Source organism: Tachysurus fulvidraco, chromosome 19, assembly GCF_022655615.1.
Source record: "Tachysurus fulvidraco isolate hzauxx_2018 chromosome 19, HZAU_PFXX_2.0, whole genome shotgun sequence".
NCBI classification, from domain to species: Eukaryota; Metazoa; Chordata; class Actinopteri; order Siluriformes; family Bagridae; genus Tachysurus; species Tachysurus fulvidraco.
The window spans coordinates 2,581,841-2,595,728 of NC_062536.1; the positions used below are offsets into that span (position 1 = coordinate 2,581,841).

Genomic DNA, 13,888 nt, shown 5'->3' on the forward strand with positions numbered 1-13,888 from the left:
CAGTGGTCCCCAACCCCCGGGCTGCGGACCGGTAATGGTCCATGGACCAAATGGTACCGGGCCGCCCAATGAAATGGAAATAATTTAATGTTCCTTGGGCGGCCCGGTACCAGGTAAACATAATTAATGATAAAGGAAATAACAAATAATAAAAGTAAAAGAATTGACAGAATAAAAATTCTAGATTATTATTAGATATATATAGTTCACAATGTGTATGTATTTATTCCCCTATGAGCAAGTCTGAGGTGACTCAGTGTAAGAAAGATTCCTCCTCGCACTTGTCCGCGTCTCTTTTCAGCATCATTTCAGCAATCCCCTCTTTTATACTGAATAATAATGAAGTATAATTACAAATGCAAACACTATTTCTTGCTGTCCAATTCGCAAACTGCCAGAAGGTATTATCGTGCGGATGAGCTTGGACGGGAATCCCTGTCCCAAGCACAACGAACACAGCCAGTGACCAGTATGGCTGTTCTACTTCTACTACTGCACCACAATGATGTCATGTCTCAATGAATGACTTTTTACTTATGATTATTCTTTCCTACCCGTGCCTGGTTTTAGACAGGAGGCGTGGATCCACTGTGGAAAAAGATCAGTTAACACAGCAGTGCGAGTCACAGCGACTATTTCTGCAGGTCCACTATACGGGGTCTCACCCAAAGGCGTGCCTAATTTTCCCAAATTTCTGACCAAGACACGATCTCCCACCTTAAAAGGGTGAGTATTGCCAATTGGAATTTGGGGTTGTTTTGAATTTACCCGCGCCCAATACTCGTTGAGCTTCTGAATTAACCCTGCAGAGTACTCGCTGAGGTGTACATCAAGGTCCACCGTTCCCAATGCCTGTTTGCCTCTTCGCCAAGGTTGGGGAAATGGTCTCCCCATCACGAGCTCATAGGGAGACAGGTGATCCAAAGCCACTTGTGCGGTCATTCTCATATCTGCTAGCACAAGGGGTAATGAATGAACCCAATTTTTGGAACCGGACGTGTGCATTGCTTTACGAATTTTGTCTTTTATTGTGCGATTGGCTCGCTCCACCATACCTGATGACTGTGTAGGTTAAGGAATGTGGAAATGCCAATTGATCTTTAACTCTTTACACAGAAGCTGAGTGACTTTAGATGTAAATGGAGTTCCCTTGTCAGAATCAATTCCTACAGGGATGCCATATCTAGGAATTATTTCAGTAGTTACATTTACATTTACAGCATTTAGCAGACGCCCTTATCCAGAGCGACTTAGATTTTTATCTCACTTTTATACAACTGAGCAATTGAGGGTTAAGGGCCTTGCTCAGGGGCCCAACAGTGGCAGCTTGGTGGACGTAGGAATCAAACTCACAACCTTCCGATTGGTAGCCCAACACCTTAAACACTAGGCTACCACATCCCCATAGTTAGCTTCTGTACCACAACTGTAGCATTTTCCTTACTACATTGGAAGGCTTCTACCCATCTGGAGAACTTATCAACCATTACCAAAAGATATCTGAAAGGACCCTGTCTAGGCATGTGTGTGAAATCGATCTGCCATTCTTGAAAGGGAGTGTCAGGTGTGGAAAGGTGTTGATGTGTGGCACCTGATTTTGAAATGTTGTTCTGTGCGCATATTAAACATCCGTCTAATATTCTATTCACGTCTGTGTGTAAGAGGAAAATACAAAAAACCTCAGATAAGTCCTGTAACACCCCTCTTCGCCCGCGATGAGTGGGACCATGAAACTCGCGGACGAGAAAAGAAGTACAATGTCGTGGTACACAGACACGGCCCTTGTCATCTAGAATAACATAGGAATCAGTCGCACCCTGACTTGTCCAAAATTTGCGGGCAGCAGGCGAAGCTGAAGCCTGCAGCAAAGGGAGATCCATGTCAGGTAGAACAGCACTGATCATGGTGTTAACAGAGACCATGGCTGGAGATAGATTTGGGGGAAGTGGGCGTGAGGCTGCAGCCTGTTTAGCCATTCGGTCAGCGAAACTGTTCCCTCGCACTTCATCGGTGTCACCAGAGGAATGCGTCCTAGTTTTAACAATGGCCACAGAACGAGGCAGATGACAGGCAGTGATTAAATCCTGCACTAACGAGGCATGGGAGATAGGCTTGCCGTCAGCTGCAGTGAACCCACGAGATTGCCAGATGCGGCCAAAATCATGAGCTACTCCGAGGGCATAACGAGAGTCAGTGTAAATAGTGACGTCAGCGTCCTCAGCGAGAACACAGGCACGAGTGAGAGCGAAGAGTTCAGCTGCCTGCGCAGAGGAGAAAGGGAGAGAAAAAGATTCAAGGACAGTGTTAGGTAACCGACAAACAGCATAACCACAAAGATAAACACCATCACTAGGTTTGGAGCAAGAGCCATCTACAAAGAGGACATCACCTGTCTGTAGGGGAACAGAGGAGAGGTCAGGGCGGATGCTAGTGGCATTGACTATTTTAGTAAGGCAATCATGATCAGAGTCACCCATACAATCATCCTGTGCATTAAGAAGGCGCTGTATGGCTAGTGCTACAGTGTCAAGAGAGGATGATGGACATACAGTTAAATGATCAGTGGCCAATAACACAGTCTCATATCCTGAACGACGCTGTGATGACATGTGCTGTGTGTTTAAATTGTGTAAAATTTGCGTTACCTGATGGGAGGTGTGTAAGATCAAAGGATGAGATAAAACGATCTTTTCAGCATCAGTTACCATCAGAGCACAGGCGGCAACAGCACTTAGACAGGCAGGCAAACCCTGAGCCACAGAGTCGAGGGATTTAGAAAGAAACGCACAAGGTCGCATGCCTCCCCCATGTTCCTGGGCCAGCACCCCAGAGGCTTTTCCTGGCTGAGTCGCAACATAAAGGTGGAAAGGGAGGCTGTAGTTGGGGAGTCCCAGAGTAGGAGCCGTACACAGGGCCCGTTTCAATGCCACAAAAGCAGTCTGCATTTCTGGAGTCCATGAGAGAGGTGCGGATGAAGGATCAGAATGCTTCACCGCAGCACGCAGACATTTGTCATACAAAGAACAGTCTGGGATCCACTGGTGGCAGTAGTTGATGAGGCCGAGGAAGGCCTGTAAAGCCTGTTTAGTGGCAGGCCGCTGAGTGTCCATGATAACTTGTATTCGTTCAGCAGTTAACTTCCTTGAGCCCTGAGAGAGTTCATAGCCCAGGTAGCGGAGAGTGTTCTGGCAGAACTGGAGTTTTGACTTGGACACCTTAAAACCTTTCTCAGCCAGGTGTGTGAGTAGAGCCAGGGTCGCTGCTTGGCAGGTGTCATAATCGGCCGCAGCCACCAGGAGGTCATCTGCATATTGTAAGACCACTGAGTCTGGGTGAAGGCAGAGGCTTGACAGGGCGTTCTTGACCGTGGTCGCGAAGACCGCAGGGGAATCGATGTAACCTGGTGTGGCAACCTGGTCCACGTATACTGCTGTCCCCTGTGTGTGAAGGCAAAGAGTGGCTGTGTGTCTTTCCCTACAGGAACACTAAAGAAAGCAGAACAAAGGTCAATCACAGAAAAGACTATGTGTACATGGGATAGAGGCTATAATTGAGGATACATCAGGGACAATTGGAGCAACAGGAATGACAAGTTTGTTTATTTTACGCAGATCTTGGGTGAATCTCCAAAAGCCATCTGGTTTTGCAACTGGATTAACAGGAGAGTTGTAGGGACTAACACATGGCGTCACCACCCCCTGCTGTAAAAGAGAATGAAGAATAACGTCAATTCCAGCGGCTTTTTCATGAGACAGAGGATACTGTTTAATATACACAGGTGTAAGGTGTTTAATTCTGTCCTCATAAGGAGGACAGGAAACGCAGCCCATGTCATCCTTGTGTTCCGCCCACAATGAAGAAGGAACAGACTCTAGAGTGGGAGAGAGAGCAGGGAGAGAACAGACAGCATTAACTGCAGCAGCGTTATGTGGAAGTACACAGTCAGAGAGAGTGAGAATATTCGGAACAGAGGTATCGAGAGTTTGTACAGTCATGTGGGAACCTCTAAAAACTATAGAGAGTCCCAGGATACTCATAAGATCACAGCCAAGGAGGTTGAAGGTCGAGCTCCATTCCTCCTAAATGTCGCCACACCTGGCTAAATCGAGTCCAAAACACAGAGGTGGACTCTCCCTTTTCCAGCTTACAGTTAGTAACCTGAGAGAGAACACGATTAGCATGTTTAATATTAAGCAGATATTTAGTGAGCTGCCGACGCAATTGGTCTAAAGCATCTTTATTATCCTTCCAAAAATATGTGGAAACAACTTGAGTTTGAGTTCTTTTTCTTCCTCCTTTTTGTTATATTTACTACTTCATCATTCTGAGGTTTTAACACAGGAACTTGTTCAATTAGTTTCTCTTCATCATACTGATCGCCTAATTTATTCTGGAGAATAAATCGATAATCTGTATTCCTGTAAGCTGACAGTTACGAGAACTCTTAATTAGCATATCAACAAAATGTAATGGTTATCTGGCGAGGTAGGCCGATTAGAGGCCAATGGGACCTTTTTTCTTTTTCTTTAGAGTGAGGTGGCGGTTCAACACTCCCACTGTGGATCTCCTATACCCTCAAAAATCATGCAGTATGCGGAAGCTAAATAACCTGGATCAAAGCATTCCTTTCGACAGAGAAAGAGAAATGTGGAAAGAAAATTAAATAAGCACAAAAATTAATTACCATAAGGAAAATTCATTTCAGCACTCAGGCAGCAGTGGCAAGGAAAAACTCCCTTAGACTGGTAAAGGAAGAAACCTTGAGAGGAACCGGACTTAAGGGGGAACGCATCCTCATATGGCTGACACTGGAGGTGTGATTGTAATATACAGTCAGTTAAATGTTGTATTGGTGTAAGGATCATGGACTTCGGATCTCCTTAGTATCACAGAGTCTAACTGGAGATGTCTCAGGATTCTTAGAGTCGGCCTCGGCTCAGTGGACGTCCAAAGGCTTCGTCCCACAGAGGACGTTGGGAGCTGGTACAGTGTCTGGATGCGTCAGGATGGGTACAAAGAGAGAAGCAGTGGAAAGGGATTAACATATCTGCTGTTCATAAAAATGTGCAGGTCTGATGTACTGGTGCATGATACTATAGGATGTATTATGTGTACGCCTGACTAAAGAGATGAGTTTTTAATCTACGTTTAAACTGGGAAAGTGTGTCTGAGCCCCGAACACTATCAGGAAGACCATTCCAAAGTTTGGGAGCTAGATAAGAAAACGCTCTACCACTTTTAGTAGACTTAGATATTCTGGGAACTACCAAAAGTCCTGAGTTTTGTGATCTCAGAGAGCGTGAAGGATTGTAACGTGTTAGAAGACTAGTTAGATACATGGGAGCTAAACCATTAAGAGCCTTGTACGTAAGTAGCAGCAGTTTGTAATCAATCCTAAACTTAACAGGTAGCCAGTGTAGAGATGATAAAATTGGGGTTATATGGTCATACTTTCTTGTCCTAGTGAGAACTCTGGCAGCTGCATTTTGGACTAACTGTAACCTATGTATTAAAGATGCAGGACAACCACCTAGTAATGCATTACAATAGTCCAGTCTAGAGGTCATGAATGCATGAACTAACTTCTCAGCATCAGATACAGGATATTTCTCAGCGTGGCAATATTAAAAAATCACAAAAAGAACCCGAAACACGGGGTATTCCACTTCTGCACTGAATAACTCGAATGACCTTAACAGGCCTGTTGTCCAGCCTCATTCACGAGCACAATGAAAAACTTGCTACGTTGCTAATAATAACAGGCTCGTTAAGACGAACGGAGACTTAAAAGCACATCAGGTAGCTTTGATCCATGTCAGTAGTCTAAACGCAATTCCTATGGGGATTAAGAAGTTCAAAATAAACTGCACGTTCTTCATAAGCTCACCACTGCTCTCCTCCCCTTTTCCTTCTTCTACATACGTTTTTTGCGCACCCGTCGGAGCAAAAACAAAATGGCGGCGCCCATATCAAAATAAAATTCCCCTCATAATTGAATCTGTATATCCACTACATTCGTAAATAATATAATAAAATAATATCACTGATGAAGCTCCAGGGTCCTGGTTCCACCCATTTGGAGTCCTGGTCCACCTATATACCCCACTTGTCACTTACTAGGAGCTGCTGCTTTAAGAAGCTTCATTGAGTGACAATGCTCAGTAACATTTCTGTGTGGTGTTTAGTCGTGTAACAGACTAGTTTAATAAAGACTTTATCTTCTCTGAAACAGACACCACACTGTGTCTTTACCCCTGAAACTCCTACACTGTAATCAGAGGATATAATAAGATGAAATGTGTTACAGTTTGTGTTTACACTGGAGAACAGTGTCAGAGTGGAGATTGGACTCATCTGAGAGCTGAAGAACAGAACTGCAGTTGGTTTAGGAGTACATGGGGCAACACCAACACAAAGTCATTTTAACTCCAATTAAAACACTCAATGAATTTATTTAATAATATATGATGTGGTGGTTCATTCTGACTATTCTGTTAAAAGCATCTCTTAAATAAAATTATTTTAAATATCACCAAACTAAATAATAATCTGGCAGTTATAATGAATCTCCTCATAGACTGAAAATGAATCTAAAACAATTTGTGTGATTTCTAAGTTATTGTAAATTATTTAAATTATATTCAATAATTTATCTAATATGGGCATGTGGTAGTTCAGTGGTTAATGTGTTGGGCTACTGATCGGAATTAAAAAATGTCCTGTGTTTGAACTGATAGTCTTTAAATATCATGTACACTATATTAAGTGTCCATACACACTAATGTTGACAGGTGACACAATCCTATTGAATGGTGAAGTGTGTGTGTGTGTGTGTGTGTGTGTGTGTGTGTGTGTGCTACATAAACAACTGATAAATGAACAGATCTCTTTCAGCTCATTGTCCTCTTTTTACAGTCATGTAAGTTCTTTTGAGTGACAGCTGATTTTGAGTCTCTTCTGAAACCTGTGCCCACCCTGTTTTACCCAGGACCACACTGTTCACAATTTGACAGTAATGTTTTGTTCAGTGTTAATTATACTTTATATAATAAAAATCGGTTGATGAGGAGTGTGTCATTGTGTCTCTCTACAGGTTGTGGTATTGTGGTGTCTCAGATGAAGGCTGTGCTGCTCTGACTTCAGCTCTGATATCAAACCCCTCACACCTGAGAGACCTGGATCTGTCTGGGAATAATCTAGGAGACTCAGGAGTGAAGAGTCTCTCTGCTGTACTGGAGAATCCTCACTGTAAACTGGAGACACTGGGGTAAGATCATCTCACTGAGCGTCACATGACCTGCTCCTCAGTAAGACACATTCTCTAATAGTGAGCCTGAAGCAGAAGTTTTAGATTCATCATCAATGTCCTGAGGAGGAAGATTGTTTCTTTTCACTGCACACTGATGATTTCTCACAGACTCTGATGTGACTGCAATGTGTCTGAAATTACTGTGAAATTTACTAAAACATTGGAACTAATCACACAAACTGGAGCTGGGACACAAACTAAATGTACTGTGTGAGCTGCAGGGTTTAAAACCAGCACTGACATGAAAATGATGGAAATAATTCGAACTTGGTGACTAAAATTATACAAGTCTCTGATCAGCTCACTCTATCAGAATAGAGAATTGATGGATTTACCCTCCATCAGGGCAGAAGGGCTGCATGATGAAGGTTAAATTGATCATCAAGAGTCAGTTATCTGTCAGCTATCAGCATTTTTTATTTCACTTATTTTCACTTATGATTTTTTTTACAGTCAAATCAGTAAAACTTTTATAAACAGAACAGAAATAAAGAAGTTCTCTGTATTATAATATAAGAACATGTAAAATTCTGTTCAGTGTAAAAGTGGGTCTGTTTTACACACTAACTGTTATAATAAAATTTAACTGTAATAAGACTCCACTGTACAAAACAGAATGATTCAGAGCTGAATGAACTAAACCTACACTATACATGTCAGTATTTATACTATACATTTGTGTTGTCAGGGTTTTAGCTAGAAACACAAGTCTATCAACATGATCCAGCTTTAGTGAGGACCACAAGAGAGTAACAATATTCCCCCAGTACTAAAAGCCCTCTCTGAAGGGGAACCTACACCTGACCTAAATGATATTAAAAACTGGAGACTGCTGAGTTTGCTATTGATAACTTTTGTGGTTCCTTATAAAGTTTATACAGGTGTTAGACAAGGTTGTGTCTTGTCTGGTGTGTTGTATACTTTACTAATAGAAACACTTTAAAAACAAGTTAAGAACAGATTTGTACTGATTATATATTCTGAAGTTCACAAACCTGTTTATCAGCTGATGATGATGATGATGATGATGATGATGATGATAATTGATGATCAGTGATCAGAGGGAAGTTTGATGTTGGAAATAAAATAGTTTAAAAACATCTCTACCACAAAAGTAAACTGATTTAAATGTAAATCCATGGCTGGCCATATTGTTTTTAGAGAGTTAACAAACTGTTTCATGCCGTTCTGCAGTGTAATAGATGAAGATTTATTGTGTTATGGTTTCTGTCAAAATTATATATTTAACATATTGCACAATATTTTAGCAATTGTAATAAAGGGTTTTAAAATCTGTTGATGAAGAGTGTGTCATTGTGTCTTTATACAGTTTGTGTGAGTGTGGTGTCTCAGATGAAGGCTGTGCTGCTCTGACTTCAGCTCTGAGATCAAACCCCACACACTTGAGAGAACTGAATCTGTCCTGTAATAATCTAGGAGACTCAGGAGTGAAGAGTCTCTCTGCTGTACTGGAGAATCCTCCCTATAAACTGGAGACACTGAGGTAAGATCATATATTAAAACATCAACAATAAATCATGTCTAATCTTCATCCAGGTCGTAATAATAGATAAACACATTCTGTATAAATAAAACACAGTCACAGTTTTTGTTCTTGTCAATACTGAATAAACCATTTAAACTTTCACAGTCTGGGTTTAAAAAATACACCAATGAACTAACAACTTCTCCAAAAACTAATTAGAGTCTGACCCTGTTTTAGGTCTGATTAATGACAGTCTGATCTTCTCAAGAAAGATCTGTTCATGTGAACTCGGATTAAAACAGAGATTTTGTTGAGATGTGAAGCAGAGAAAAGTTACAGAAAACATTTACATTAATATTTTATTTCTCACATACACAACCATACACAGTACGACACGTAGCTAAATGTTTTTAAATTGTCTGTGATGTAAACATAAAATAAAATAGAATAATAAAAAAAATAGAATAAATATAGAATAGATGTAACAAATAGAAATGTAAGAGTCAGTTTAATGGAGTGGAAAAATAAACATGAATATGGATCAGTAGTAGAACAATGTGACTGTTTTAATAAAGTTCAGATGTGTAAAATACTGCAATATATGAGTGGGGCAATAAAAGTATTTAGTCAGTCATCAATTGTGCAAGTTCTCCCACTTAAAAAATGAGTGAGGCCTGTAGTTTTCATCATAGGTACACTTCAACCATGAGAGAAAGAATGGCGGAAAGAATCCAGGAAATCACATTGTAGGATTTTTAATAAATTAATTGGTAAATTCCTCTGTAAAATAAGTATTTGGTCACCTACAAAAAAGCAAGATTTCTGGCTCCAACAGACCTATAACTTCTTTTTAAGAGGCTCCTCTGTCCTCCACTCGTTACCTGTACAGTATTAATGGTACCTGTTTGAACTCGTTATCAGTATAAAAGACACCTGTCCACAACTTCAAACAGTCAGACTCCAAACTCCACTATGGTCAAGACCAAAGAGCTGTCAAAGGACACCAGAAACAAAATTGTAGACCTGCACCAGGCTGGGAAGACTGAATCTGCAATAGGTAAGCAGCTTGGTGTGAATAAATCAACTGTGGGAGGAATTATTAGAAAATGGAAGACATGCAAGACCACTGATAATCTCCCTCGATCTGGGGCTCCACTCAAGATGTCACTCAGTGGGGTCAAAATGATCACAAAAAACGGTGATCCAAAATCCCAAAACCACACGGGGGACCTAGTGAATGACCTGCAGAGAGCTGGGACCAAAGTAATAAAGGCTACCATCAGTAACACACTATGCCACCAGAGACTCAAATCCTATAGTGCTAGACGTGTCCCCCTCCTTAAGCCAGTACATGTCCAGGCCCATCTGAAGTTTGCTAGAGAGCATTTGGATGATCTAAAAGAGGATTGGGAGAATGTCATATGGTCACACGAAACCAAAAAAGAACTTTTTGGTAAAAACTCAACTTGTCGTGTTTGGAGGAGAAAGAATGCTGAGTTGCATCCAAAGAACACCATACCTACTGTACTGTGAAGCATGGGGGTGGAAACATCATGCTTTGGGGCTGTTTTTCTGCAAAGGGAACCGGATGACTGATCCGTAAAGTGTAAACCTTTGACACTTTTTCTTTGTAACTTTGAACAAATGTTTTAAACTCATGGTATCTTAAGTATGTAACCTAGTGAACCAGCATTAATGTATTCAGTGTTAGAGATTTAAGCACTTATGTACGTCGCTCTGAATAAGGGCGTCTGCCAAATGCTGTAAATGTAAATGTAAATGAAAGAATGAATGGGGCCATGTATCGTGAGATCATCAGCAAGGGCATTGAAGATGCTTTCAGCATGACAATGATCCCAAACACACTGCCCGGGAAATGAAAGAGTGGCTTCGTAAGAAGCATTTCAAGGACCTGGAGTGGCCTAGCCAGTCTCCAGAGATCAATCCCATAGAAAATCTTTAAGTGAGTTAAAAAAAAAAACGTTGCCCAGCCAAAGCCCCAAAACATCACTGCTCTAGAGGAAATCTGCATGGATGAATGGGCCAAACTACCAGCAACAGTGTGTAAAAAGCTTGTCGAGACTTACAGAAAACGTTTGACCTCTGTCATTGCCAACAAAGGCTATATAACAAAGTATTGAGATGAACTTTTGTTATTGACCAAATACTTATTTTCCACCATGATTTGCAAATAAATTCCTTAAAAATCAGACAATGTGATTTCCTTGATTCTTTCCCACATTCTGTTTCTCATACAGTAGTTCATGAGTACCTATGATGAAAATTACAGGCCTCTCTCGTCTTTTTAAGTGGGAGGACTTGCACAATTAGTGGCTGACTAAGAACGTTTTTGCCCCACTTTAAGCTCCACACATCAAAAGCCTTGCCCCTCACTGTACCTCGTCCTCTTTACTGTGCCCCATCATCCATGTTGTGCCCCTCTCCCTTCTGTGCCATACCTCGTCACTTTGACACCCTCCCAGCCCCGTTCGTCCCACCCTGACCCCGTGCCCCGCCACCTCACTGTGCTCCTATTTTTACTTTTCTCTGCAGAAATCTTAACTCTGTCAGATAATTAATCCGACATTGCATCTGAGGACTGAGGAGATAAATAAATCTGTGTTTTCAGGTTTTTATAAAATTCTTGTGAACCTGCAATGAAAGTGATCAAATACTAGAAACGTCCCTGTGTACAACCAGTGAAGAGTGTGTCATTGTGTCTCTATACAGGTTGTGTAAGTGTGGTGTCTCAGATGAAGGCTGTGCTGCTCTGACTTCAGCACTGAGATCAAACCCCTCACACCTGAGAGAACTGGATCTGTCTGATAATAATCTAGGAGACTCAGGAAAGAAGCTGCTCTCTGATCTTAATGATGATAAACATTACAAACTACAGACACTGAGGTGAGTAATGACCTTTTAATAAAAGTTTGCCCTCATTATCATTACACATTGATACACATTACATTTCTCTTCAATAGCTTTCAGATTATCAGGTTAGAAAATGTCACTATATTCTGTTTAATCAGAATTTTTCTAACGATTCTCTTTAATGTTGTTTTGTGTTCAAATTCATCTGATGGCAGAAAACAGGGATTCAGACAGTCTACACAATGCCACAAATGAGTTCAAGAGAATGATTGTTAATGAACATTGTGTCTTCTGTCATTCCTGTAAAATTCATCTCAGTTTGTTCTTAAAGTCCATCCATCCATCCATCCATCCATCCATCCATCCATCCATCCATCCATCCATCCATCCATCCATCCATCCATTTTCTACCGCTTATCCTCGACTGGGTCGCGGGGGGCAGCAATCTAAGCAGGGATGCCCAGACTTCCCTCTCCCCAAACACTTCCTCCAGCTCTTCCGGGGGAATACCAAGGCGTTCCCAGGCCAGCCGAAAGACATAGTCCCTCCAGCGTGTCCTAGGTCTTCCCCGAGGCCTCCTCCCAGTTGGACATGCCCAGAAAACCTCCCCAGGATGGCGTCCAGGAGGCATCCGGAACAGATGCCCGAGCCAGCTCAGCTGACACCTCTCGATGTGGAGGAGCAGCGGCTCTACTCTGAGCTCCTCCCGAGTGACTGAGCTCCTCACCCTAACTCTAAGGGAGCGCCCAGCCACCCTTCGGAGGAAACTCATTTCGGCCTCCTGTATCTGGGATCTTGTCCTTTCGGTTATGATCCAAAGCTCATGACCATACGTGAGGGTAGGAACATAGATCGACTGGTAAATAGATACTTAAAGATACTACAAGATACTTAAACTCCTATACTTGAGGCAGGATCTCTCCACCAAACTGAAGTGGACAAGCCACCCTTTTCCGGCTGAGAACCTGGCCTTGGAATTGGAGGTGCTGATTCTCATCCCCACCGCTTCACACTCGGCTGCAAACCGTCCCAGTGCACGCTGGAGGTCCTGATTTGAGGAAGCCAACAGGACAACATCATCTGCAAAAAGCAGAGACGAAATCCAGTGGTCCCCAAACCGAACTCCCTCCGGCCCCCGACTGCACCTAGAAATCCTGTCCATATAAATAATGAACAGGACCGGTGACAAAGGGCAGCCCTTCCGGAGTCCAACATGCACCGGGAACAAGTCTGACTTACTGCCGGCAATGCGAACCAAACTCCTGCTCCGGTCATATAGGGACCAGTGTTCTTAAAGTCTGCACTTAAATATAAATGTAGAACAAGATCTAAATGACACAGTAGTGTTTGTTATTTAAAAAAGCTCCTGTCATTGGATAAGATGGTGGGTAAAGTGGCTAAAGATCTGCTCATTATCCTGTTAGAACTTGTGGAAGTTCTCATTTGTTCTATTTAAAATGTTAGAACACAGATGTTAGTAAGAATGAAGAAATGTTGAATGATTCATTATAAACAGGAGATGATGATGTTTCTGTCGGAGCAGAGATGATTGATCATGAAGTACCACAGTCCACTTTGTGCTGATTAATTCATTTGTTTTTCTTTCATATTCAGGTTCTAATGAATAGATGTGTGTGATGAAGACTACAGTGTTCCTGTCTTACCATGATGGAGAATAGAGAACATGTTTATTAACACATCACTCATTTAGTTCAAAGACATTAAACAGACTCAGAGACGTGAGAAGTGTGTGTTCATTGTGTACAGTGAATCAGACTAAACACAATTCTACACTGAGTTTATAATGACCTCTGATCCCTGGATAAAATTCCTTGGACTTTTGTCCCTTCTTCTCCTTCTCCTCGGCCTGGGTCCCCAGACTACACTTCCACTTCTCCCAGGCCTGATAGCTCTGGGTCTCATTATTATTACTTGTAATAAACTTCTTTTTCCTTTATATTTTTCTGAGTCCTGTGTGGTTTATTTTGCGTTGGTTTACTACCTCAATCTTATTATGACATCGGAGCTCTATACCCATGTATCTTATGATACCAATCATAATAATCCTTAATTATGCTCCTTTGGGGCGCTCCTTAATATATCAAAGATTTTTCACATCAATTCTTTAGAATATTTTGTAGAAAAAATATTTTTGTTCTTCAAATATATAATCTATATAAATATAAATCTTCAAAAATAAATATGTCTGAAAGAGAAACATG

General features: G+C 41.6%; 1 protein-coding gene across 9 annotated transcripts in view; it reads left to right on the plus strand.

Moving 5' to 3' along the window:
* Positions 1 to 13,625, plus strand: part of LOC113635287 (NACHT, LRR and PYD domains-containing protein 3-like) — a 51,378-nt gene extending 37,753 nt beyond the window's left edge. For 5 of the 9 annotated variants that reach the window (XM_047803874.1, XM_047803872.1, XM_047803876.1 and 2 more), the window contains exons 7-9: positions 571 to 726; positions 7,094 to 7,267; positions 11,526 to 12,223. In XM_047803874.1, the coding sequence (XP_047659830.1) occupies positions 571 to 726; positions 7,094 to 7,267; positions 11,526 to 11,703 (508 nt within the window). In that variant the 3' untranslated portion in view covers positions 11,704 to 12,223. Of the gene's footprint in view, positions 1 to 570; positions 727 to 6,307; positions 6,381 to 7,093; positions 7,268 to 11,525; positions 12,224 to 13,280 lie in introns of those variants that run through there. The other 4 variants (XM_047803878.1, XM_027134613.2, XM_047803877.1 and 1 more) reach the window with 4 other exon arrangements.
* The last annotated feature ends 263 nt before the right edge of the window (positions 13,626 to 13,888 follow it).